The sequence below is a fragment of the Callorhinchus milii genome, unplaced genomic scaffold (genome assembly GCF_018977255.1).
Source record: "Callorhinchus milii isolate IMCB2004 unplaced genomic scaffold, IMCB_Cmil_1.0 Scaffold2, whole genome shotgun sequence".
Taxonomy (NCBI): Eukaryota; Metazoa; Chordata; class Chondrichthyes; order Chimaeriformes; family Callorhinchidae; genus Callorhinchus; species Callorhinchus milii.
The window spans coordinates 36,502,335-36,529,322 of NW_024704743.1; the positions used below are offsets into that span (position 1 = coordinate 36,502,335).

Below are 26,988 nucleotides of genomic sequence, written 5' to 3' on the forward strand. Positions count from 1 at the left end.
GGGAGCATTAAACTCATTCTCAATATTTTCAAGTGAAAGAGGATGGGCGAGCCACAGTGTGGTCACCACTATCAGCAATATATTATTGAAATGGTCAAGTGAATACTGTCTCAAGGCGTCAGGATCAAATGAACATCTCCTAAGGTCAAAAAACCCTAGTTTCCTTACTCCACACTCCTCTGTTTACCTAGCAGTAAGTAGAAATCCAGTTGTTAGGCGATTGGCAGATCGATTTTCCGGGAGTAATAATCCCTTTAAAGAAAAAAAATAATAATTTGGTCACTCAATCCACAACTGTTTGTGGGACACTGCTATACACAATTGGCTGCCGTGTTTCACCCACAAAACATAGCCAATTCACTTTACAATATGTCCTATGAAGGACTTTGAGAGGTCGCAAAGATGTGATAAGGCATTATGTGGAGTCCTGTAGCTCAGTGGTTAGAGCACTCGCTTTGCAAGTGAGAGACCTGAGTTCAATTCCAGGCAGAGGGCGAAACCTTGGGCAAGTTTCCTTACTCCACACGCCTAATAATAATCCGTCCAAAAAACAAAACAATAATAAATTGGTCATTTTCAATCTACGACTGTTGTGGGACACTGCTGTGCGCAATTGGCTGCTGCGTTCGCCCACAAATATACAGTCAATTCACTTTACAGTGTGTTCTGTGAAGCACTTTGGGACGTCCGCCCGACGTGAAAAGCGCTATATCAAATGTAAGGATTATTATTATATCAAATGCAGTTATTATTATTATTATTATTATTATTACCAATATTCATTGGCCACATTCAGATATGAAAAGTAAATTTCTATTAATAAGAAAAGTTTAATTAAAAGTGGCACCAAAGATTTCCTTTAAAGCATTGGAGGAAGATAATTAAACATTACAATCTATAATTAAACATTACATTCATCTGAATTTAAGTCATTGTACAAATTAATTATCATGCTGCCATTTCTCATCAAGAGTATCTGATTTGCAAAATAACTCATCTTGGCTGTGGGCTTCTGCAACTTTTTTCTCTCCTCCACTCTTAAAGGTACCAACTCATGCTTAGCTCCCACATGATAATTCTTCACGTCAGAGTTTAGACAAAGAACATCAGCAGGCTATTCAACTGTGCAGCAGCATCAAGGCCAAGTTCAATCCGATTTTGTTCAAAGATATTCCAGACCTTTATAGATAACCGAGCGAGTACTTCACAAGCGAGTGACTTATCCACTGAGATGTTAAAGGACATTATTATTAATATAATAATAATAATCCTATGAAAACCATAGGGGTGAAAAACTGACAACTGGAGGAACAATATTCATCAAAACACAAACATCTTCACTCAAATACTAATTGGGCTGATGTTACTGCTTCCATCAAAATAAGAAGTACATCTAAAAGTTTACAATATATTGAGGAAATAATTCAACCGTTGAAAAAAAAACAAGACTTCAAGGAGCAAAGTATGCAGACATAGGATGGAATTGTCCTCCCCTCAACCCACCAATAGGGTCTACATGGAGAAAAACAGTTGTGAAGGCCACCAAAAGAATATCACAGCTATATCGGATGTACTTGGTCATCTGTATTCATTCATTCCACATGAGCCTTACCAGTAATAGTGCAGGCATCTCTGTGCTCTCCGCTGCTGAAAGCATCTTCTGAATCAAATGCCTCACTCACATAGTACTCTTCACTGGTGCCTGTATCACAGGCGGGGACTGGGGAACCACTTGACCCTGAAGCAGACAGCCTGGCAGCTGAGGCTTGTTCACTCAAAGCTGTGGCGTCCAGCTTGGCAGATTTCACTGGGCCGCGTAAAATGCCATCAGTGGGGCAAATGTTAATGACTGGATCAGGCAGGCAGAAAACTAATCCTGGTTCTGTGTCCCTGGTGGTATCATCAATGTACCTAAAAAACAGGAAGTAGACACAGTACTGTTAGAAACTTGGTGATAAGTTTAGGAAAGAATTACATAAAGTGATATTGCACAGAAACAGTATATTCAGCCCAACTATAGTCAGTGGCTGTAGTTTTACTCCACACAAGTCCCACCGCTACTGTTCTCTTCTCCCTCAATTATGCAGGAAGTTTTCTATAAAATACATTTGCTTTTGGTTTCAACCACAGCTTCCAGCAATGAGTTTTACATTCCCAACATCTCCTCAAACTCTTCATTAGATCTACTACCTTACTTAGGAAGAACTACACACAAATCAATCTGCTTTCACCAAAACAAACTCAAATTTTTAAACATACAGTTTAAACTGCATTTTAAGCAGTGAAAGTAAAGGACTGTGAAGAGTGAGAGAAAGATCACTATTTTAAAATGACAATAGGCTCTGCTTTCTGCTGCCATAAAATAGTTTTATATTACTCCTGCTCTGCTGAGATGATTGCCGGAATCCCAATTGTGCCAGTCACAATTAATTATATGGTTACGAATGGTGATTATTCATTTCCAAGTAATTATTCCTGAGTTGGGCAAAAAGTAATCCAGCATGGTTAGAGGTGAAGCATTAATCAGTCAGCAATGCAACTCAAAAAGGAGAAATGATAAATCATTCTGACTGGAAACTAATGAGTCCCTGCTGTTCACACAGAAGAATCAAAATCTGCAGGAACTTACAACCGACTGTGCTCATACAGACTGAATATGGGAAATTATAACTTGCAATAAGTGTCGAAGGGAAGGATGAAAAATTCTCCTCACCTATGAGCTCCAAGGGGAAAGATAGGATGCATAAATGAAACTGTTCCAAGCCTGAAAACTGCAGAATAGCAACTCTGAATAAGAAATACAAAATTGCTCACATTACAGCTCTCAAACCCGAAACATCACACATTCTCTCTTCTCCCCCTGCCCCACATTAAACAATCCAGCTTCTACCCTATACCCTTGAGCATGGGTACATGTTATTTGCATTGATTATTTGCTTCTTGTTCTACAACCTATGCAGGATATGCATGCTAAATAAGTAGTCAACTCACAGCATGACGTGCACAGGTTTGTATCCTGCATGGGTCAAAGGTCATCGGACGACTTACATGACCTTGTGCCTCTTGTTGTCCGCCTACCCCCTGTTGAAAGAAATAGTGTTTCAGTTCGTGTTCGGTTAGTAACAGATGAAGCATCCGAAAAGTGCTTCACTCATTACCGACAAAGGGCATGGAATAAGCACGAACATTCAACAGGCAGTCTTTACTTTCACCGCTATACAGCCAAGAATTAGTATTTAGAGTATACACAACACCTGGGCACAGGCTCTCCACTCAGCAAATGGAGGAGATGCAGGGGCCTCATGTAGAAAACTTGCCAACTTTCCTCTGGGGAGGTTAACTGATAGTTGAGCGGGTGATCTTCAACAATGTCAAATGCAAACAGTTGTCAAACACTTGCCCGTTACAGAATGTTTATATCATGAGAGTTTTGAACCAGTTCAATAAACATTTTCAATACCAAAGGCAGTTGGCCTGTTTTTTAAATGAGACTGCAACTTCTTTATGAAAACTGTACCAAATCCACATAATACAGGTAGGATGGCCACGTAAATATCAGTTTTTAATCACATTGATGAAACACCATTGGTAGTATTTTTAATTCACAGTTTTCCTTTTGTCACTAATAAACAGAAACACTACTTTCATTAAATAATGTGCAAAAACACTGCGGAGAAAGACAGAAAGAAACCAGTTCAAATTCGCCAAACACTGCTCAATACAAATTGTATTAAAGTAAATGGAATCTTTGCCTTCCACTGTGGAAATGTAAATAATCAATAGCAGAGTACAGGGATACCTCATTAAAACTGAGTCCAATTTTTCATGGACCCGGCTATAAGTGAGGCACAAAGAGGCCAACTTCCAGGTCAGCAGGTTGCAGCTAATATCACTTCCTATGGTGTGATGTCAGTGCTGTTCCCTAAGCAAAATGAACTAACTGCAGGACATGACATCAGTGGTGACCCAGGTTTACTGCCAGTTGGCAATGAGTCCACACTAGACCAAAAAGCAATACTATAATCGCCCACAAAATATACAGTCAATTCATTTTACAGTATATTCTGTGAAGTGTTGTTTCAACAACGTGATAAGGTGCCATATCAAATGCAAAGTCTATTATTATTTTCATTATTATAATATCAAAGGACGTTATAATGGAGTGCCCAGTAGTTAAATGCTTTATTTGATTCATGGGTTGAAGTCTAGGGCCTGCACGATACTGACACAGCAGCAACCAAGGGATGAGTTCTGCACTGGACTCTTCATGGTAATGTATAACCCCACTTTATAATTAAACTTATTAAACTTAATAAGTATAATTATAATTAAACTTATACTTCCTGATCAACATTATGTCTCCATGCTCACCACGTTATATGGATCAAAGGAGGCAGCTGGGACTGATCCTGCCTTGTCAACTTGTTTCATAGCCTGGAGAGGAATAGTAGAAACTGTCTGACAGAGAGGATTCAGAGACAATTATATTCCCCCAGGTCTATCTACATGAAGATCTTAAAGTATTTTTAAACATTTTTAACAATACAAAAATTCAAGCCTGCTGAAACATATTGATATGGTGCACATTTTTAAAGTTCCTTTTAGGTTCTTTTTTAAAAAAACATTTTCAAGGTGAAATACAAACCACACTGCCCACAGTGCAGACTACAACCAAAGATATAATACACACACAAATAGAACATTTCAGCTCAGAAGAAGCTCAACTACAAAATGCAGCAATACACCAAACCCACATTCGCCCAGGAGGGATAATAACCATGGGACTTAGCTGATCGTGTGTTAGTGGGATTCACCTGTACTCTGCTATTGATTATTTCAATTTCTGCAGTAGAAGACAAAAAAAAACATTTTGTTTTAATCATTTTAAAGTCAGGAGTGTTTGGTGAATGTAAGCTGCTTTCATGCTGTCTTTTACATAGTTTTTGTACATTATTTGATAAAAGTAGTGTTTAGGTTTATTACTGAAAAAAGGAATGGTTTGTAAAAGCACTGTAACATGACATATTTTTTATCTATGTTTGGATTTATACAATTCATATGTGATACAACTGATGACTAACTAACAAGAGGAGAACACACAAATATCTATTTGAAACCAGAGTCTCTGGGATACATAGTTGCACTTGTAAATAGTATGTAGTGCCCTATAGTGTAATTTTAAATAAAAGGACCTTAATACTGTCTTTGTAGGATTCTCCAAGTACCACTTCCAACAAAAATAATTTATACGTTTATAGTGCCTTTCACGTTGGGAGGATATCTTAAAGGACATGGCTGACTGCTAGTCCGAGTTGGGTTGAGGGTTGTTAAGGAGGACAGGAGAGAAAAGTGATGAAAATCGTGGTTGAAAAGAAAGGCCTTTTCTTTAAGGTGAGTTTTAAAGATGGGAAGGGAGGGAGCAAGGTGCAGGGACCCCAGAATAGAGTTCCAGAGAATGGGAAGAGGAGGGGAAAATGGTTGAAAGTGAATCCATCAATGGTGGACCCGAAACGTTGACTCACTTTCCTTTCTCCATAGATGCTGCCTGACCTGCTGAGTGTTCCCAGCAACTTGTGTTTCCATCAATGGTGGGGCTGGGCGGGTGCAGCACATAAAGCAGGCAAAGTAGTAGGTTTGCAGAAGGTCACGATTGGTGGAACGAAGCATTGGAGGATTTGAACAGTGATGAGGATCTTTAGAGCATCTGTGCAGATCTTAGGGCAAGCCTTTTTGATTTTACTTCTTAGTTTCGCCCACAGAATATATAGTCAATTCACTTTACAATAAATTCTGTGAAGCGCTTTGAGATATCTCAACAACGTGCTAAAGTGCAATATCAAATGCAAGGATTATTATTATTATTATCCACCAGAGTCTGAGGAATGCCATAAAAGGGAGCGACGAACTAATAAAAAAAAACTTGGGTGTTAAGACTCTGCCAATTCTAGAAATCTCTGGAAGCACATGATTTCAAGGTGTCATGGTCCAATCGTGGCGGCCATTTCATGATCAACAGGTGCAGTGACCTGGAAGGTATGTTTCAAGGATAAGTACATGCATGGTACGAGCCGCTTTGATGCTTCAGTACTCACTGAAAGTCACATTGCCAGAGCAGCAGCCAAATTAGAGTCTAAATTTAGCAATTCTCACTTTAAAGAATGGACGGCAAAAATCCAAGCGAGTGTAATCAGAACCAATATATATGTCAATAGGTTCTATAGATAAATACTATGTTTTGAAACAGACAATTCCCCCTCTCAAATTTAGTTAAAAGTAGTTTGATTACGTGACCGAGAGGCTTTGTGTGATGGCGGCCTATATATGGTACAAAGTTCTTTGCATAGAACATTACAGCATGCAAAAAAGCCACTTAGCCTTAATAGTGCATTTATACTAGTTGCACTGCACACGAGCCTCCATCCCTCCTAATCAACTCTACCGTACGCCCTATTCCCTTCTTCCTTATGTCTTCGTGCAGCCATTTTGTTCAAAGAAAGATTCTAAAAACAGTAAATGATCAGTTTATCTGCAGGAGTACCAAGACACTAGGAGAAACTCTTCTTTTTGAATAGTGTCAGGGGATCTTTAATATCCACCTGAAGGTCAGGGAGATGGGATATAGATTTAATGCATCAACCAAAGGACAGTGCCTCTGACAATTTAGTGCTCCTATAGTTCTGGAGTGTCAGTCCTGTCATTGAGTGACAGTCTGGACTACAAGATCAAAATATCAGGTAGAGAAATCAGGTAAATATCAATAACTGTTTTACTAAAATCAGACATTTTGCATAATCTAGAAGGTGAATAATGACTAATACTTCAGTTCACTCTACTCTTAGAATTTGAGACCATTTTATAGTCATTTTTGATTTATATGGCTTTCCTCACTTTTCCAATGTCTGTCTCTGTCAGTGTTTTCCCCATCTGTCTCTGCAATATCCTCCCAACATGAAGGCTGCGGTCGAAGAGGAGATTCTTAAGACATACCTTGAAGGAGGCAGGGGAGGGAGCAAGCCAAAGGGAATGTGAGATGGAGTTCAAAATGGTAGGGGCAGAGAGGCTGAAGACCTGACCGCTGATGATGGGGCAGGCCGGGAGGGGGACATGAGCAGGCGAGCCTGCTGAGCGGAGGGAGTGGATAGGTTGGTAAGGGTCAGGTCACAGAGGTAGGAAGAGGCAAGGCCGTGAAGGACCTGGAAGGTGAGGATGACGATTTTGAACTCTATTCTTTGGGGAACGGGGAGTTCTGGATTAAACACAGATTGTGGAGGGAAGAGTTGGTACGGCCGACAAGCAGAGAGTTGGCGTAGTCAAGCCTGGATGTGATGAACGAACAAACGAGGCTTTCGGCGGCCCGAGGGATGAGGAGTGGTGGAGCTGAAAGCTATTCTATTCAGCTGTAAAAGATAATGCAGAGTTATAAATTATGTGGCTTGTTTTTGGCTGAGCCTGCTTGCTGAATATTTAATAATTTGCTAGTCATTGCCATATAATCCCCCACAAACTTGCAGGAATGGGTGGTACTATGTACAAAGGATGATTGCAGGAGGAGGCAGTGACAAACTAATGTGAATCATTCCAAGCCTTTTTCATCTGCTGAAGTGACTACTTTAAAAATAAATTGGCCTGATCAGTCCTTCACTGTACCAGCTCATTTTGACATTGGTTGCTACAGAAACAGTGAAATTTCAACAACACGCCAGGGCAGACCTCAAATATGCAGGACACAAATCCTTTGGCAAGGCATGATAGGTCATTATAGGGATTCCATTTAAACACAGTGCATTTCAGAAGGTTTGTGTATTAATTTGTACTGTTTTCACTTTTATTTATAAAACCATTTATTGTCAAGGTCTCTCATGTGTCAGCACGGCTCAGTTGGTAGCAACAACAACAAATCACACTTGTATAGCGCCCTTCACGTCAGACAAACGACTCAGGGTGCTGGAAAGTCAGGGTTTTTTGGAACGGAGTTGAGAGTTGGGTTTAGGAGGAGTGGAAGGGGGGGGGGTTGAGGGTGGGAAGGCATGGTTGAAGAGGAATGTCTTAATACGGGACTTGAAGGAGGCAAGAGAGGGGGGGTGAGGCTGAGGAATTGTGGGATAGAGTTCCAGAGTGTGGGGGCAGAGATGCTGAATGCCTGACTGCCAATGGTGGGGCGAGAAGTGCAGGGGACCTGAAGCAGACCAGTGTCTGTCGAGCGGAGGGGGCTTACAGGCTGAATGGGGTTAGGAGGTTGGAGAGGTTGGGGGGAGCAAAACCGTGGAGGGCTTTGAAGGTGAGAACAAGGGTTTTGTACTCAATTCTCCAAGGGATGGGGAGCCAGTGAAGCTGGGCAAGAACGGGGGTGATTGGTTCACGGAGCCCGGTGTGGGAGAGGACACGAGCAGTAGAGTTTTGAATAATCTGCAGCTTGTGGAGGGAAGAGTTGGGAAGTCCAGTGAGCAGGCAGTTGGCGTAGTCAAGCCGGGACTTGATGAAAATGTTGATCAATGTCTCAGCGGAGCACTCTCACCTCTGAGTCATAATCTTGTAGGTTCAAACCACATCAGAATTGAACTCATACAATCTATGCTGACACTCCAATGCAGTCCTGGGAGTGTGTTTCATTGTCAGAGATGCATCCTTCAGATGATACCTTGAACCGAGGTCCAGTCTGCCTGTTCACGTGGACATTAAAGATCCCATGGCACTACTTGAAAAGAGAAGTGAGTTTCTCCCGGTGTCCTGGCCACCAATCCCCCAAATTAAATGGATGATTCACTTCACAGCTGTTTGTGGGACATCAGAACTGGGCTGCTAGGTTCATCTACAAATACACAACCACTCCAGTTCAGAGTAAATCTCATTTTGGGGATTTTATGGATCCATTTTGCTCTCTGCAGTTTGTTGTTGTGTACAAGCGGGGGGCAGGGTGGCTATATTTATTTTCCTCCTGCAACTCCAATGTATCTCTTGAGTATTCTCTGTGCTCTTGTGAAAAAAAATGGCTGTTATGGATAGTACTTTGACTTTGTTTGATCTTTTTCAATAAGAAAACAGATTTGGGGCTCAGTGTTACTTATATTCGTAGATTAATAAACACCTCCTTTCTTCCATACCATCAGCACCCCTCCCCTATATATTCGATCCTCTTGTAAAATGACAATGGCCTTTCAAACACTCAATGACATAAGTTAAGCCTCGTTGGCCAATTACACCAAGTTTCCAACCATGAATATTCCCTCAGCAGCCCATCATAGCTCCACTTATTTACCTTGCTGTATGGAAAGCTGGCACAAGACCCAGTTGCAGAGGATGTGATAAACCACCACTGAAGGCAAGAGTGCAGCCTACATTATATTACAGTCCTCTACCAGCAACAACACTGGTACAGGTTGTTGGAGCTGAAGGAGCCAAGAAATGTTGCCTTCTTTGTCTGTCACTTCACCAGTCAGTGGACAGTTTTGTTAACACTACTATAAGTCTACATTGGCTTACAACTTCCTTCAGCTATACCATACAATCCAATGCAGAAAATTGAGCTGGCAGAATATTGTGCTCCAGTAAACAAAATAAAATCTCCTTTCTCTTTTTGAGTAGTGCCATGGGATCTTCAATGTCCATTTGAAAGAGCAGACTGGACTTCAGTTAAAGGTCTCATTCAAAGGAAGGTTATGATCTGCAAGGTCTGGCTCTACCATTGCAAATAAAGTGTGGGGGGGTGGAGGGGAGAGAAGTAAAAGGATCTGTGACATGCATATCTCCATTCAGTATCTCCTCAAAGAAAGATTTTGATGCTCAAAAAAACTCTGCTAAGCGGGTGTCCAAGGATGCCAGGACCCTGGGCTATTCATGCAGGTTTCAGACACTACGACTATAATTTAGAAACCCTTGGGCATGGGGAAGAGAGAAGAGAAAATTTCAAATCACCCTAAATAAATAATATAATGCAGTTAGGAATACCATCCAATATTTATTGGCCTTCTGATCAGAGCCACTATTTTCACACCGTTTGCAGTGAGGCACTTGCAACAAGAAAAATCTCTGCATTCACTCTGCCATTTCCAGTGTTATCACTGCTCAGCACTCAAAAAAACAACTGCTTTTAAACACAGCCTGAGCACCTTCAATTTTATAATCAGAAAAAACCCCACAATAATGGTCTTTTATTAAGAAAAACCATTAGAGAGAACCCTTTATGGATAAGGTGGAGGAAAATCAAAACTGCTTTATTTCAAACTGAGGAAACCACCAACTGCTCTCCTCATTCACACTGGGTACAGAAAACAAGGAGACAAACAGATGGCAGGGAGCTGCAAATCTCAGACAAGGTGCTTTCTTACTGCAGACAAAGTGACAATACAGTAGAAGACTGGCTGCATGAAAACCAAAAGATTAGCTCCATACCTGCTGCTCCTGCGAACCAGTTGCAATAATAGACTTGTGATGGGAGGATCAATAGCAACCTGGTGATTAACTGCTGGTATGAGGAATCCTTCAATCAGACTTGAGTTTATGCATTCCTCAAAAAACGATTTCCATCCTGATTATTTAAATGCTGTTGCACAGGAAATGTTGGAAGAGTATGCAGCTTGCTACTGTACCAGGGTGGCAAAGGTTAACTCTGCACTAAAATGCATGATGTATTTGGTCGTTCCTCATCCAGACTGTGAGAAGTGGCTAATTATCGCACGGTTAGAAACTGGCAGGAGTCCAGGCCTCACACGGCCACAATACTTGATTAGGTGATTGGAAAAATACCGTCCATCAAACTTGGTCAATCCACTAATAGACAAGAATTGTTTTTGCAGTCGCACATTTCTGAAATCCCTTCTCTAAAATACTTTGATTCTGATAGGCCACTTAAAGGATTTCAGATCAAATAATCTGGATTTTCAAAAAAAAGCAAACAGTAAAAATGACATTGTGGTTTTGAAATATTTATTCTCCCAAAAAAATGCAATAATTGCTAAAGGAAATGTCGAGGTTAACAAATAAATATTCAAACTGAATAATAATAATAATCCTTAGCAGTCTTCTATATGTCTATGAATACATGAAGACTGAATATCTTCATTTATAAACAGAAATCATATTGAAATACAATCCTAATACAAATGTGTTGTGCTCACCAATGTGATCAATGTGCCACCAATTATCCGTATGTTGGCAAGACCAACAGGTTAAAAGGGCTTTCATGCAGCTTTTACATTCCATCTAAATTATTTTGTTTATCAGAAAATTAAAGAGTTTCATTTTAATCTGAACACACCCAGTATAGAAAGATAGCAAAATGTGTGGTGAATTGACTGACCTCAGGCAATCATGCAGTTGGGGTGCAACATACAACTGACTTCAGGCTGCTTGTGACTACTGCCTTTGCTTACAAAATACATTCACTCCACTTTACAGTAAATATAGCAAAGCTCTTTGAGATATCCTCCCAACATGAAAGGTGCTACATCAAATGCAAAGATCATTTCTTTTTAATAATATCAGTTTCCTGCTCTGGATGGCTTTCCTCGCTTTCCAGCAATTCCTCCTGGAGTTTGTGTGAACTCCAAACTTCTGATGAGATAGTAGCAGTACTAATAGTAGTAGTAATAATAATAATCCTTATATTTGGAAAAAAACTCCTTCCACATTAGGAGATGTCCCAAAGCTCTTCGCAGAATATAATGTAAAATGGAGTGATTGTATTTGTGAATGAACTTAGTAGTCATTTTGCGAACCGCAATTATTATGTGATGTAGCGACATGTAGTGAATGATCAATTTTTTTAGGGGAGTATTGGCCAGGACCCCGGGAGAAACTCCCTTTTTGAATAGTGGTATGGGATCATTAACATCCACTTGCATAGGCAAATAAAGCCTTGGTTGAACGTCTCATCCGCAGGACAGCACCTTCAACAATGAGGTGTACCCCCAGCACTGTGTGAGTGTCAGCCGAGACTGTGAGCTCAGAATTCTGAGTACCTTCTTGGAATTAGTGGCAGAATTTTAACAAACCAAATGCTTTTTGCCCCCCTATCTCAACATAATTCTGTGGACCTGGGCCTTTTTTTGGTTTGTAAAAATATACGGTAGCACCATCAAAACCTTAACAATCTTACCGTTAGTTTTGTCATCGAGACAAGTTAATTTTACATTATTTTCATACCCAATTAAAATTCTAGACATTCTTCTTAGATTGAGTAAATAATTTGAGTTTGAACGAACCTACAATGGGGAGCATAGCTCCTTTAAGCTTAGAACTGTGTTTTTTTTCAAACCAATTATTAATATATGGCTATTTGAGGCCAAATTTGCAGGTGCACATGACGGTTCTGCTCTTCACTCAGACAACTGGCTTGGAGAACAGTGGATAGCAGGAGATGTGCTTTCTCCAGCCCTATGAATGCCATAAGAACATAAGAATTTCTTAGGCAAAAGAAGACCAGATTCCATCTTGTCTGCCTTCCACCATCCTGGCAATTGCTTGACATGTCATGTCTCAAACTATACACTGTATCCCAAGATATTATTTTCTAGCAAAAATCTATCTAATTTGTTCTTGAAACAAACAACACTGTTTTCCACTGCTTCCACTGTCTCCTTAGGGAGCCTGTTCCATAAATTTACTACTCGCTCACTGAGGTAGTGTGTCCACAGATTTGTTCTGAATTTACCACCCTTCAATCACAGACCATGTTTTCTGGTTCTATTGTTCAGATAAAACAGTTTATTCATGGTCTACATTATCTATTCCCTTCAGAATCTTAAAGACCCAATCATATCACCCCTCAACCTTCTCTTCTCCAGTGTGAACATTCCCAGTTTACCTAATTGCTCTTCGTAGTCAAGTCTCCCATCCCCTCAATCAATTTTGGTTGCCCTCCTCTGTATCCTCTCCAGATCCAGAACTGTACACAGTATTCCAAGTGCAGTCGCACCAGTGATTTATAAAATGGTAGGATGACCCGACTATTCGGGCTCAATATTGCTCTTTTAATACAGCCCAGCATCTGGTTTGCCTTAGTCACTGCTATCGAGCACTGTTGTGATAGCTTCAATTTATTATCAATCAGGATTCCCAGGTCCTTTTAATTTTCCGAACAGCTTATTTTCTTTCCATTTAAATAATAGTCCCATCGTGGATTTTTGTCCCCATGTGAAGCCCTTTGCATCTCTCTACATTCAATTTCATCTGTCACTGATCTGCGCAAGTATGTCCAAGTCCTCCTGTAACCTATCCTGTTCATCTCTGCCCTCATGATAGAATATATTGCAGCGTTCTTACAAGAATGAAGAAACAAGCAAGGCTGTCTTCAGTAATGATCTGAAAAGACTTTCACAAACACACAAAGATTAAAAGTAGCTCAAGTGACGTCCTGTTGAATTTTCTTTCTCATGCGCACTAACAAAGGACTTCACAGGACACTTCCATATGGCAATGTACAGTCTCTTTTGCTGAATGGACAAATGGATCTTGACCCCTGCAGTTATGCCTTAGCCAAGGTACTGGACCTCTATCTCTGAGATATTTGTAACATATCTATAGTAATAACAGGAGCATTAGCCTTCCTCTCATGTTGTTTTTCTCTCGAGTCAAGCACCTGAGAACGTTAGTACGACGCAGTGTCTTAAAACTACTGAAAATGTCATGATTGTGTCCACAGAGAAATATTAACAGTGCTTTTTACCCTGTAAAGTCCCTTCTCTGATTACCCGAGTAAGTATTAGCTTTCACATACACATATTCGCATATCTAGGTCAAAAGCTTTGTATTGTTTTTTTTTGGGGGGGGGGGTGGTGGTCAGCCGGGTGTCTGACACATGCAGAAACCCATCACCATGCTTAAAAGTTTCCAAACCAAGCTGAGATGTCCATGCATTCCACCTACTCATGGAAATCCCAGGGATATTTATTGGAATGCGCACTCTCTCCCTGAAGAGACACATCTTGCTTACTTAATTCTGGAAAATATTAGGCGCAGGGTGGCAAGAGCCAAGGCTTGAGGACTCCAGAGTGTGTGTTGGGGTACTGCTGGAGTCTAATCAGCTAAAACCGCATAGCTTGCCATAGATATTGCTGTCTGGCGAGCTTAAACATGCTTTTTATAACTACGCAATGAGATAACATTTTATCTGTCTTTATATAAATGTGTGTTGGAGTATTATCTATTTTGTGCTCATCAATAAAGCCTGTATTTACCCCATCTAACTTTTTGTAAAATTGTTCAAAGAGGAAACAATGATGACACATGTGCAGATCTTTGGATTTGCCAGTACTGAAGCAGGCCTGTAACTTCAATAGCAAAGCTGTGCCAATTGTCAGGTCACTTCACTCCTGGTCTCTGTGATTGTGCTGCAGGGCCTCTTGTGGATTAACCCTCAGTGAAACAGACTCTGGGATCAGTTGGCACATCACCAATTCTTATCCAGGAAAGGCAATAAACCCCAGCTTCTGCAAATGAGACAGCGACTGGTAAAGTGCAGCTTCAAGAACCTCATAGGCTAATTTGCAGTCTAAACCAGACATTAGTGTTGGAATGGGTTTGTGCTCCTAATCACTACCACACAATTAATTTGGACGAAGAAGGCATTTTAGCCCGTCTGATCTCATCCTTCTAGAATATCCACCTTACTGCCCCCTCCCCCAAATCACAACATCAAGGTGATTTTTAAAGGGAGTTCTTGTGTCCTGGCCTCTACCATATTTCCTGGCAATGAGTTCCAGTTGGTATACCCTCTGCCTGGAAATGGTCAGGGTGAGGGGAGAGAAGGGAGGGAGCGAGGAGGGGTAGAGAGTCGAGAGGGGAGGTGAAGGCACGGTTGAAGAGAAAGGTCTTGAGACCGGCCTTGAAGGAGGAAAGGGAGGAAGTAAGGCGAAGGCACTGGGGGATGGAGTTCCAGAGCCTGGGGGCTGAGAGGCTGAAAGCCCGGCCACCGATGATAGGGCGGTCAGGGCGGGGGGTGTGGAGCAGACCGGAGCCAGAGGAACGGAGGGTACGGGCAGGTAGATAGGGGGATAGTAGGTCAGCGAGGTAGGAGGGAGCAAGGCCGTGAATGGCCTTGTAGGTGAGGATGAGGATCTTGAAATCGATCCTCTGGGGGATGGGGAGCCAGTGGAGGCGAGCGAGGGTGGGAGTGATGTGGTCACGAAGCCTGGTGCGGGACAGTACACGAGCTGCAGAGTTCTGAATGACCTGCAGCTTGTGGAGGGAGGTGCCGGGAAGGCCGGCGAGGAGAGAGTTCCCATAGTCCAGCCTTGAGGTGATAAAGGCGTGGACCAGTGTTTCAGCAGCGTGAGGGGTGAGGTAGTGCCGTAGTCTGGCGATGTTCCGGAGGTGGTGGAAGGCGGTGCCAGTTGTGGCGCTGATATGAGGAAGGAAGGACAGCTCAGGGTCAAACAGAACTCCGAGGTTCCTGACGGCTTTGAGAGGTGGAGAGTGCAGCCTTGGATGCTGATGCTGTCAGCTCCTGAGGTGCGGAGGCGCTGACGTGAGCCAATCAGGAGGGCCTCAGTTTTATGCACGTTGAGCTGAAGAAAGTTGTCTCTCGTCCAGGACTCGATGTCGGACAGGCAGACTGTCAGGACATCGGTGGTCGTGGAGTTGAGAGTAGAGGAGGAAAGGTAGAGTTGGGTGTCCTCCGCATACATGTGGAAGTTAACCCCATGTCTGCGGATGATGTCACCAAAGGGGAGCATGTAGGGGGTGAAGTGGAGGGGACCGAGGACAGAGCCCTGAGGGACGCCGCACGAGACAGTGCGGGGGCTGGAGGAAAAGCCGTGGAAACAAAATGAAGACGGTGGGAGAGGTAGGACCTAAACCACTCAAGGACAGGGCCTTGAAGGTTGAGGTGGGAGGACAAGCGGTGGAGGAGGATAGAGTGGTCGACCATATCGAATGCGGTCCTGAGAAATAGAGGAGCAATTTCCTGAGAAATAGAGGAGCAATTTCCTGAGAAATAGAGGAGCAAGCCCAGCATTCCACTTGTGAGTCAGTATTAATGTACCCATCACACCCTATAATCCTCAGGCATTCCAGAAACATTGCTCCATAGTAGACAAAGGTGTGTTCGCCCACAAAAAACAGTCATTGCACTTAACAGCATATCCTGTGTATCACTTAAAAAGGTCATCCTGACAAGAAAAGTACTATACCAAACATACGATAATTATGTTTTAATTATGATGATTATTATTGATAATAAAGCTGCAGGGGTAAACTTATTGCTCTCCCACTTGCAGCCTCAGCAGAGCGCTGTCTGGAAAAGAATTAGGAATTACACAGAATCCCATGACCTTCAGGCATCTGTGAATGTTGCCTGCACGGTTCTGCATTACAGTGCCCGCTTCGGTGTGGCTCCCTGCAGCAATTTTATAAGAGCCTATTAATAAGCTTTACACATACCAAATGTCACGAGACTGCAAGCTAAAGTACGCAGCATCCCAAGTATATTTTATATTGGTGCGAATTAATAGGTCACCAACTGAACACAGTCTTGACCTTTAGACTGAAGTACTGAATGCTTTGAGCAAAGTCACTCTCATATTTTTTAAAAGAGGAAAGACATGAATTTGTTTTTTTTTTAAATGCTGGTAAGCTACAGTGTAGCTGCTAGACCATTAAACACTGGAAACTCAAATGTTTGGTTTTCCCAGCTCTCAAAGAGTTACACAAATTCCAAGCTGACAGTGGATCCAATGATTGCAGTCTTGTTTGACTTCAGTTATTATCTATAAAGATCTTTTGTTTTAGAACAAGTAAATGTACTCTTGCGATCGTCTTGCAGGCCACAGCAAGTTCTTCATGCTTTTCTTTGTTGCTGGCCACCTTATCCCTGTATAATGCTGCATTTGTGAAGTCTCCTGCAAAATGGCAAGGTTGCTCAGCATGTTAATAATAATAATAATAATAATAATCCTTGCATTTGATATAGCGCTTTTCACGTCAGGAGGACGTCCCAAAGCGCTTCACAGAACACACTGTAAAGTGAATTGACTGTATATTTGTGGGCAAACGCGGCAGCCAATTGCGCACAGCAATGTCCCACAAACAGTCATGGATTGAAAATGACCAATTTATTATTGTTTTTGGGTTTTGGAGGGATTGTTAAATTCAATAAATGGGAGTACTTCAACATTTAACCATTTGTGCGACTGAAGACGGCCTCAACAGGATTTGGAACAGCAGACAAATTAAAACACTGATTTATTTTGAGCATATCATAGAGGGCCTTCACTGCTGTTGAATTCTATGGTTGGGTTTCATTTCTCCTACCAAGACACAGTCACTCCACTCCACGGTAAATCCTTTGAAGTGCTTTGAGACGTCCTCCTGACATGAAAGGCGCTATATCAAATGCAAGCATTATATATATTTAAAATGTATTTCTGAATCAAGTCCGTCCAACTGGGAAGTTTTATTCTTCTAGTGTAATGTTAAACATGAATACAGAACAAGACTCGGATTTAAACTTGGAAAGCTCATACTGTTTAAAAACTGGGGCATAAACATGTGGTGCAATCAAATCACTTGAAAATTTGTGAGATCCCAAGGAAGTAATGTCAATTTCTAGCATTCTTTGTGGATAATTACATAACGAGCCGATAAATTTTGGCAACAAAAATACAACTGTGAGTGAGATTTACATATGTTGCCTTGGAGAGAAAACAACTGATCATGGCACCGATTTATTAAACTGTGCCACAGGCAATACCTCTGAAAGATCAAGTGAAAAATAAAAATTGAGCAAACGGGAAGGGAAATTAATAAAAACAAATCCTCTGCATGAAATAATCAAGGCCTTGTTTCATTGTATTCAGATTACATACAAGACTGCATCTGTAACATTTCACTATTTGCTTTTACAGTAATCATTTCTCATAAAACTTCAAGGACACAAAGGCAGTAAACATGCAAAACTATAGTGTGAAATTAGACCTTGTTTTAAGTAATACTTAAAGCAGGTGACATCCAGTCCATGCTGCCAGTCGAATGCCCTTGGGGTGCCGTCCTTCAGGTGAGACATTAAACCAAAGTCCAGTCTGTCTTTTGGATGGACGCTAAAGATCCAAGGTAATACTGGAAAAGAGAAAGGAGTTTCTCCCAGTGTCCTGACTAACAATCTCCCAAATATTGGTCATTTACTTCATAGCTGTTGGGAGGCATTGTTGTATACAAATTGACTGAAGTGTTCACCTATGAAGTACAACCACTACATTGCATCTGGCAAAGCGCTCTGAGATGTCCTCCTAATGTGAAAGATCTATATCAAATACAAGGATTATTACTTTTATCATTCGGTGACATTACCCCTCTGCAGGTCAGTGGTCTCTTACCTTTCTTCTAGTTTTCTCAACCACCACCTTTTTTGAAGTGAGCATTTACTGAAATGTAATTTCCAGCCCGTTGAGGAAATTACCTTCTTAGAATACATTAGCATATATTAGAATATACAGCACAGAAACAGGCCATTCAGCCCAACTGGTCTCTGCAGGTGTTTATGCTCCACATGAGCCTCCTCCTGCCCTTCCTCAGTTATGCCTTCAAGCACAACCTTCTATTTCTTTTTCCCTCATGTACCTATCAAGCTTTCCCTTAAATACATCTATACTATTTGCCTCAACAACTCCGTGTGGTAGCATGTTCACATTCCCACTACTCTCTGTGTGAAGAAATTTCTTCTAACTTCCCTATTTGATCTATTTGTGACTATTTTATATTGATGGCCCCTGGTTTTCATCTCCCCCACAAGTGTTGTCTGATATTTGTTATCTGGGTTCAATCTGCTGAAGATGTGCACACACACTCCCCCCTTTCCAGAATTAACATTTTCATCAATTATCAACCCTAGAGTTGCCCTTTAATGTTTTACAGATTTTATCAGACAGGGGACACGCACAGGCTTGAAATACTTTCATGCACAAAATCTATTAACCTTAAAGCTGCAATACACCCCTCTTGACTCCAGCCCCCAGCTCACTGTTCAGAACCTTGGTCTTCCTGACACAAAAGGCATATATAAATGCAATTTCTTCTTGTTACACTTGGAGCCACGCTTATCTAGAGCCTTTACAATTGAAGTTCCATTCGCCATCATACACATAGCATTGAGCAGAAACAGATACAATGCATTCCTATCATATTCTCAGTTGCTGAGTAACTCTTCAGCAACTGGTTTCTCCCTATGTATTCCTGGGAAGTACAGGAATTCAAATAGTTCACAGTACTTCTATAATAATAATAATCCTTGCATTTGATATAGTGCTTTTCATGTCTTCTAGACGTCTCACAGAATATACTGTAAAGTGAATTGACTGCATATTTGTGGGCGAAACGAGGCAGCCAATTGCGCACAGCAGTGTCCCACAAACAGTCATGAGGTGACCAATTTTATTATCTTTTTTCTTGAGGGATTATTATCAGACATGTGGAGTAAGGAAAGCTTTTGCGCTACCGAGAATCAAACCCAGGTCTCTCATGTGTGAGGGGAATGCTCTAACCACTGAGCTACAGGACTCTTTCTCAGTCACATCAAAAACATAGAATACCATACCTAAACTCCTATAAGGTTTATTGCCCAGCACCAACACCTTGTAACATACTAACTCTCAAGCATATTTAAGGTAGAGAAGCATCGACTGTTCTGAATGGACTGATATACATCCAATCAAGGGTCGAAGGCTCCTCTTTATCTGTACAGTCTTTATTCATATCTCTTTTGATATCTGTGTGCAAAATTGACTTTTCCAAAGTATTGTAATTATCTGGAAAAAATAATGAAGCACATTTTAAATTTTTCCTTAGCATTCCTAAACGTTGGCTGCTATCACTAAATAGCTCAATAACCTGAAAATCAGATGTAGCATCTTGCTTGGAATGGTACAATACATAATAAATTACTTTGATTTAATTGTAGCTTGACACACTGTCTGTGTGCAAAGCTACACTGTGACACATTACTGATGTTTATAGTGTGGTTTTAGTGTTTTTAAGTCTTACCAAACTAAAGAAAATTATTAAAACATAAAAGTAAAAGATAATTTCATTTGAGCTACATCGCTGTAAAATGGTTCATGTAATGGTTCATTACACAGATTATATGGAGAGGTTTGCCTGAAACCCAAAATCCTCATTCCCAGTTGGAGACTACTTTTTTTTAAAAACAGTATCCTTATTCAAGATTAATCTTTGATACATTGCACCAAAACCAAATATGCATTATTGGCTGTTTATTTCAATTGAAGAGGACAATGAACTATTTTGGCAAACCAGGAGTTAAGACCATCAAGTTCTGCTATTTGTATTGCTGTTTTGTAAGAATGTTCTGCTATTTGTAATCCAGTGTTCATGTGGAGTAAAACCTCTGTTAATCTAAACGTGAATGATTAGACAGTAAAAACATACACTGAAGCAATTCTAAACGTGATATTCAAATATTCACACCGGTGACTGAACTCTGTAAAGTTGCTACTTTCAACTAATTCTAGACAATGTAACTGGAAGTGAAGGGAGAGACTGAAATCTGAGGATAAAAGTACTATGGATTTCAAATACCAGTACAGTTACGAAAGAGACAATGTTTTTTGACACTGGCTGTTACACAGTGATAGGAGCTTCTTCAAAAAACTGAAAATCGTCCAAATCAAATGCAAGTCAGAGTTAGAAACGGAAGGGGAGGGTGTGCTTCAAGTCGTTCACTCTATAATGAAGGGATCTATACAAGAGCAAGTGCCTCTTTTGTGGCAACAAGATGCGTGAAGTACTTTCAAAGAATGAGGAATCATTCTTAGATTCACATTTAGCTTCCATATAGCTCAGGAAATAGGCCATAGCAATGGGTGATGATCAAGGATGACTTCTTGTCAAGTGCCTCTAAGGAAGGCAGTAGCAGTGACACCTTGGATGGCTGTAGGTGGGCTGAGCAGTCAGTTACAATACCCATCGGCAATGAACTTTTGACATTGCCAGTGTTCACTGACCTCCCTCAGGATCTACAGCCAGTTTAAATCGACACACAACATAACGGCCTCAATAAAGGTTAATAAGTGCTCTGATAACACGGTCTCTTCCCCTCGACCGCTGAACTAAATCGATCCACTGCAACACTGAAAACCAAATAAATTCTTAAATACTTTCCAAAGATTGGGACTAACTTTATGTATGAAACCTAATTATTTCAGAAACCATTTGCCCTTCATCTCATATCGATTTAGTACTAACTGTTAGAGCAATTGATTTAATAGTCATCATCTGCTCAATGGTCAAAAAAATAATAGAATTGGCAGTGTACTAGAACTTACTGCTTTACAATCCATTCTTGTTTTGAAACCAAATACAAGGTGCCCATGTTATACAATATAAATTTACATTTATACAGCGCCTTTCACGTCAGGAGGACATCTCAAAACACTTATGATGCGATTCTAGAGATTCAGACACATCTATATAAAATGTCCATCGAAAAAATCTCTGCCATTCCTGCTTCCGGGTTGGTCAGGGTACTGCTGGCATCACTTCTGGAGTGGACTCACCATCTTCCTGAGGGTCTACTAGTCAGTGTGACCGATTTCACGAGCGTTTCTAACCAGTGAATTTTCATCTTTATTTAAGAATCTAATTACTTTGTTCCAATTTGTGCTCAATTTCAAGACAGTTTGTTCAGCACCCTTACACTGACTTCAGATACTATCCAATAATTTCATACTATCCCTGGTACTGGCAACTACTTTGGGTCCAGACAATATGTCCTTTGATTGAGCTGCCCAGAAGTTTGTAAACTGGACCCCAAATTCAGAAACAATAAGCCTGCTTCTAGTTACCTTCATCAGCACCTTGGTGAAAGGAGCTATACAAATGTAATTTTGTTGTTGTTGTTGTTATTACATGAAGCCGCAACTTAATAAAATCCCTTCAGTCTATTTATAGTTATAATCCTTCCATTTGTAAAAGAGCTTTATCACGTCTTTGAGATGTCTCAAAGCGCTTCACAGAATATACTGAAAAGTGAATAGACTGTATATTATCTGCCCTTTCCCTAACCCCTTATAGCCTCTTCACCATGCTGTTGCAAAATAATTTAATCTGAACCATCTGTTCATCTTCCCTCCTTTATAGTACTCCAAGAAGATTTTCAAAACTAACTTAATTTCTTGCTAAAGCATTTCCTGTACTCCTGAAACTGTCGCCTAGAGCTATGAAGGGAAAATAGAACAATTAAACATATCTGTTTTGTTTAAAAATCATATGAGCAATTTAATGGCGTGTCAAGATTATTACACACGCCTGCAGGAAAATGTTTTAAAAGAAGACATCTTCCACACTTCAAAAAGATTTTCTCAATCTGGGTGTGGTATAATTACAGCAAAATATCAGGACGCACAATGCCAGCCAACAATATCCAAGTTGGGAAGGTATTTTTTTTAAAAAAACATACAGGCACACTGAATCATACCGAATAAGAAGAAGCAATACACCAGGCAGGTGTCTGCAAGTCTATCCAAATAAAAAAATGAAATCCTTTCACATTGCCATTGTGCAATGGAACCCCATTAGGTGCCTCGCAAGAGTCCACTTTTAACACTGATGCGCTGTACCCTTATGGTGCCTGGAAGTGCTGTACAGACGTGACGCAGAGTAACCGGCTTCCGGCACTAAAAACAATTGGCTCACTTCCTGGATCACTGGCACTTCCTGTTCTGCACATCAAGTGACTTCAGCGCCACTTCATCATCGCCCGCATCCGCAGCAGGTAGAAAGTGATGTTAGCGGCACTTCCTGCACACCGCCTATAGGAAGTCAGCAGCAATCGCACTCCCCTGACGTCTGCCATTTATTCACTCTGTTATCATCTGGCCACTGAGATATTGACCAATAATAATAATCCTTGCATTTGATATAGCGCCTTATCACATCTTCAAGACGTTCCGCCCTGCCCAGGAATTGAATCCAGGTTCTCTCGCTTGCAGGGCGAGTGCTCTAATCAATATGCTACAGGACTCCACAAGAAGATCAAGAAGACCACACAAGGCACAATGTTGCCCTGAATATACAATACACCTTGTGGGACCATTATCGAAATATTACCCTTGCAAGAATTTGTTAAAAGTCCAGTGAACTATTCCTTGAATACTTTAGGTTAAAGCAAAGAAATTTTGGGAATTTTCTCAGAAGGGGATTAAATTTAGCTATTCTCAGAAGATCTATTATCTATTATCTCTGCTTACTGTACTTCACCATTCAAAAATATTATTACCATTACAGCCATCATTGGTGGGCAGGTTTCTGCCCCTCCTCTCTGGAACTCAATTCTAGAACCACTTGCCTTGTCCCCGCCCTCCTGGCTGCCTTCAAACCTATCTTTTCAACCACACATTCGATCACCTTTGGCTCTTCTCTAGCTTGGGCATCAGCTATGTGAAGTTCTTTGAGACATCCTCATGACACGAAAGGCACTATATTAAATGTAAATTATTATTGTATTACAGCCCCAAATAGTTAGTCGGGAAAAAGGGGATTCAAATTATTCCAAGGCAGTTATTTAGCATTCACTGAGGAAATTGTTTCAGATGTAATCATTGCTTTTCACAGTTTACTCCTCAATATCCCTTCTCCAGTTGTAAAAGATATTTAGCAGCTGCAATAGAAGGGCACTTTGTTCCAGCTCACTCCAATTTCTCATTTCAAAAAGAGTATTTTCTCAACAGAATACATAAATGGGAAGGGGTAAAGTGAAGTGCAAGAAAGAGCACAAAAGGCTGAAGAAACAAGCTTTGCTCTGGAGATGAAAGTTGGTTGAAATCAAACTGGAATAGATTATACATAGGCACAAGAGTAGGCAATTCAGTCCTTGAGCCTATTCTGCCATTCTATTACATCATGGCTGATCTGTACCTCAACTCCAATTACCCAACTTTGCTCCATATCCCTTGATATCCCTACCTAACAAAAATCTACCCATCTCAGTTTGAATTGATCCAGCATCCACAGCCTTTTGGGGCAGAGAGTTGCAGATTTCCAGCACCCGTTTCCACTATACATTATATATGGAAGGAATGGTTCTGATAGGCTGAACAGCACTTCTTTGTTCCTTGTTTATGTTATCTAACAGACATTAACATTTCGTTAAAGGAAATTTAGACAGATTTGGGGCAAGCTGAATTTACTTGGACTCAAAATGTCACCAATGTAAACTGCTCGTCTAATGTGCACACGTTCAGAAAAATGTAGGAATCTTGACGCAAGGCTATAGTTTCATCCATGCGCTGAATCAGGTTTTAAAAACACGCAGATGTTGCTCAGGGAAAACACTCCACAATTTCAAGACTTAAATTATCCAACTTTATCCACAATAAAAATAAAAGGTTTTTGTGTGGCTTTGAAATAAAATGGCATTGTTATACTGTATTACACAACTTGAACTGTATTACACAACTTGAGTTTGAGAGGTTTAATTCATTTCAGATCAAAGAGGTGAAGTCACAGGCCAGGTTTTTGAATTTTGAGCTTCACTCATACAATGGCACAAAGTTCTATAGATTTTGATATACAAGACCAATTTCACTTAACAAACACCATAGTGGAATTATAGTATTACCAAGAAGCACTAGATTCTTGAATATTTGTAATTTACCATCAGTCTCATCCATTTGATGGAGAATGAATATTCACAAGTTTTTAACTGTGAAGTGCAGTAACTTTATTTGTAGGTGAACATGGCAGCCAATTTGCACACAACAACAACTTCCATTTATATAGCACCCTTCACATGGGATAGCATCCCATAGCTGAATGTCGACAAGACTCTTTGGCTCCCGTCAATGTCTTCTCTCCTGCGGGTCTGAAATCTTCAATCTCCTTGGGATCTCCCTCAGACTCACCAAAACCATGTGCAACTTAGGTGTCAGGTTCGATCCCCAGCTTTCCTTTCTACCACACATATGTTCCCTGACCAGGACCGCGTTTTTCCAACCTCCGTCACATTGCCCACCTCCGTCTATACCTCACAACAAGAGCAGCTGAAACCCTCGTCCACATTTCCGTCACTTCCCGGCTGGACTATTCTAATGCCCTCCTCATTGGTCTCCCCAGCTCGACCACACACAAAATGCAATTAATTCAAAACTCTGCCTGGATACTCACCTGCACAAAACTCTGTACCCCCATCACACCAGTCTTTACCAGATTCCACTGGCTCCCAATCAACGAATGGATCGACTTCAAGATCTCTCACTTGTTTTCAAATCTTTGCATGCCCTCGCACCTTCCTACCTATCCGACCTGCTTACCCCCACTCCGCCACCCACTGCCTCCACTCGGCTGGCTCTGGCCTCCTCTTCGTCCCTCATCCCCTCCGCTCCACCTTCAGCCACTACGCCCCAGAACCTCTGGAACTCTCTCCGTCAATCCCTCCACTTTGCCCCCTCCCTCCCCACCTTCAAATCCCCCCTAAAGACCTTCCTTGTTGGGCAAGCTTACGGTCACCTCCACCCTCCCTTTCCCCCAGCTCGGGGTCAGACTCCGCTATTGTCAAGCACTCTGGGACACTACCCTGAGTGAAGGGCGTTATATAAATGTAAGTTGTTGTTGTTGATTCCAAATGGGGCATTGAAACCCTGAAATGCCAGGATTCCAAAAGAGCAGAGGGATTGCAACCCTGAGTCCCCACATGGGGCTTGAACCCACATGGGGCTTGAACCCATAACCTCTAACTCAGAGAGTGCTACACTGAGCCAAGCTTACATTACAGAACAAGGCGTGTCTGGATCATATAAGACATTTGTTAGACCATGATTACTCACTCAGTAATCTTTCAGTCTACATTTTATAACCTTCACAAATCAGATGCATTTTAAATAGCAAAGTAGCATGATCACACACCTCTTTGAATATCAAAGTATGTAAGGACAGCACCCAGATTTCAGAGTTTCCGCTGCAGAAGGGGTAATGGAGAAAAAGAACTGGACACAATTGCACTTATTAGGTAATGTTCAGCAGCAGAAACATTGCTTCTGACCAAAGTGGGAATCTGAAAGACAAAGAGCCAGGTACTGTGAAAGTAGTTGCTCACTAGTTCAATTAACAAAGCAGTGATCGGTATCAAACTGCGGCATCCAGACCAGGAAAGTCTTAATAAATAATAATAATAATAATCCTTGTATTCGATATAGCGCTTTTCACGTCGGAAGGACGTCCCAAAGCGCTTCACAGAACACACTGTAAAGTGAATTGACTGTAAATTTGTGGGCGAACGCGGCAGCCAATTGCGCACAGCAATGTCCCACAAACAGTCGTAGATTGAAAATGCCAATTTATTATTGTTTTTGGTTTTGGAGGGATTATTATTAGGCGTGTGGAGTAAGGAAACTTGCCCAAGGTTTCGCCCTGACCTGCCTGGAATTGAACTCAGGTCTCTCGCTTGCAAAGCGAGTGCTCTAACCACTGAGCTACAGGACTCCACTCTTTCCCTGAGTTATTGAAAGTGTTGTTCAGCTGGGCAACAGTCAAACATGAGACAGTCTCTGAGCAATTGGGGGGTGGATTAGAAGTCAGCCGAAGTCCTTCTCCTCAATACAATTCAGCAAAGCTTTGCCAGGGGTTCAGAAGAAGATTAGCCTTTCTCCTATCGTGAAATAGCCGACTGAAACTCAACAACTTAATTAGTCACTCAGGTCAAGATTCTGAAGTGTGTGGAACCAAACCACAACATAACACAGCAGCTTCAAGACAGGAGAAAATTGGAGACAGAAGTGAAACATTATATTGCATTCTCGGGAAGTAATGGGGGAAGGGGTGAAATGAGTGACTGATTATCTGGCAACGTTGGTAGAATTTCAACTACACATTTGATCCCCTATCTGTGATGAGGCATTCATGCAGCCTTTGTTTGGGGAATATTCATGTAGTCATTTCCCCGGAATAAATATTTGGCCACATTACTCCTAGCAACAATCCCTCTGTGAATTAAGTATTTTTGTAAATTCTGTGCCGTTGGTCATGTTTGATTTTTCCAACAAACAT

General features: G+C 41.2%; 1 protein-coding gene across 1 annotated transcript in view; it reads right to left on the reverse strand.

The window, feature by feature from the left end:
* Positions 1 to 26,988, reverse strand: part of trak1a (trafficking protein, kinesin binding 1a) — a 102,809-nt gene that overhangs the window by 72,497 nt on the left and 3,324 nt on the right. Inside the window, 2 exon segments of the mRNA XM_042332309.1 lie at positions 1,613 to 1,911; positions 2,992 to 3,081. Coding sequence (XP_042188243.1) covers positions 1,613 to 1,911; positions 2,992 to 2,996 — 304 coding nt within the window. The 5' untranslated portion in view covers positions 2,997 to 3,081.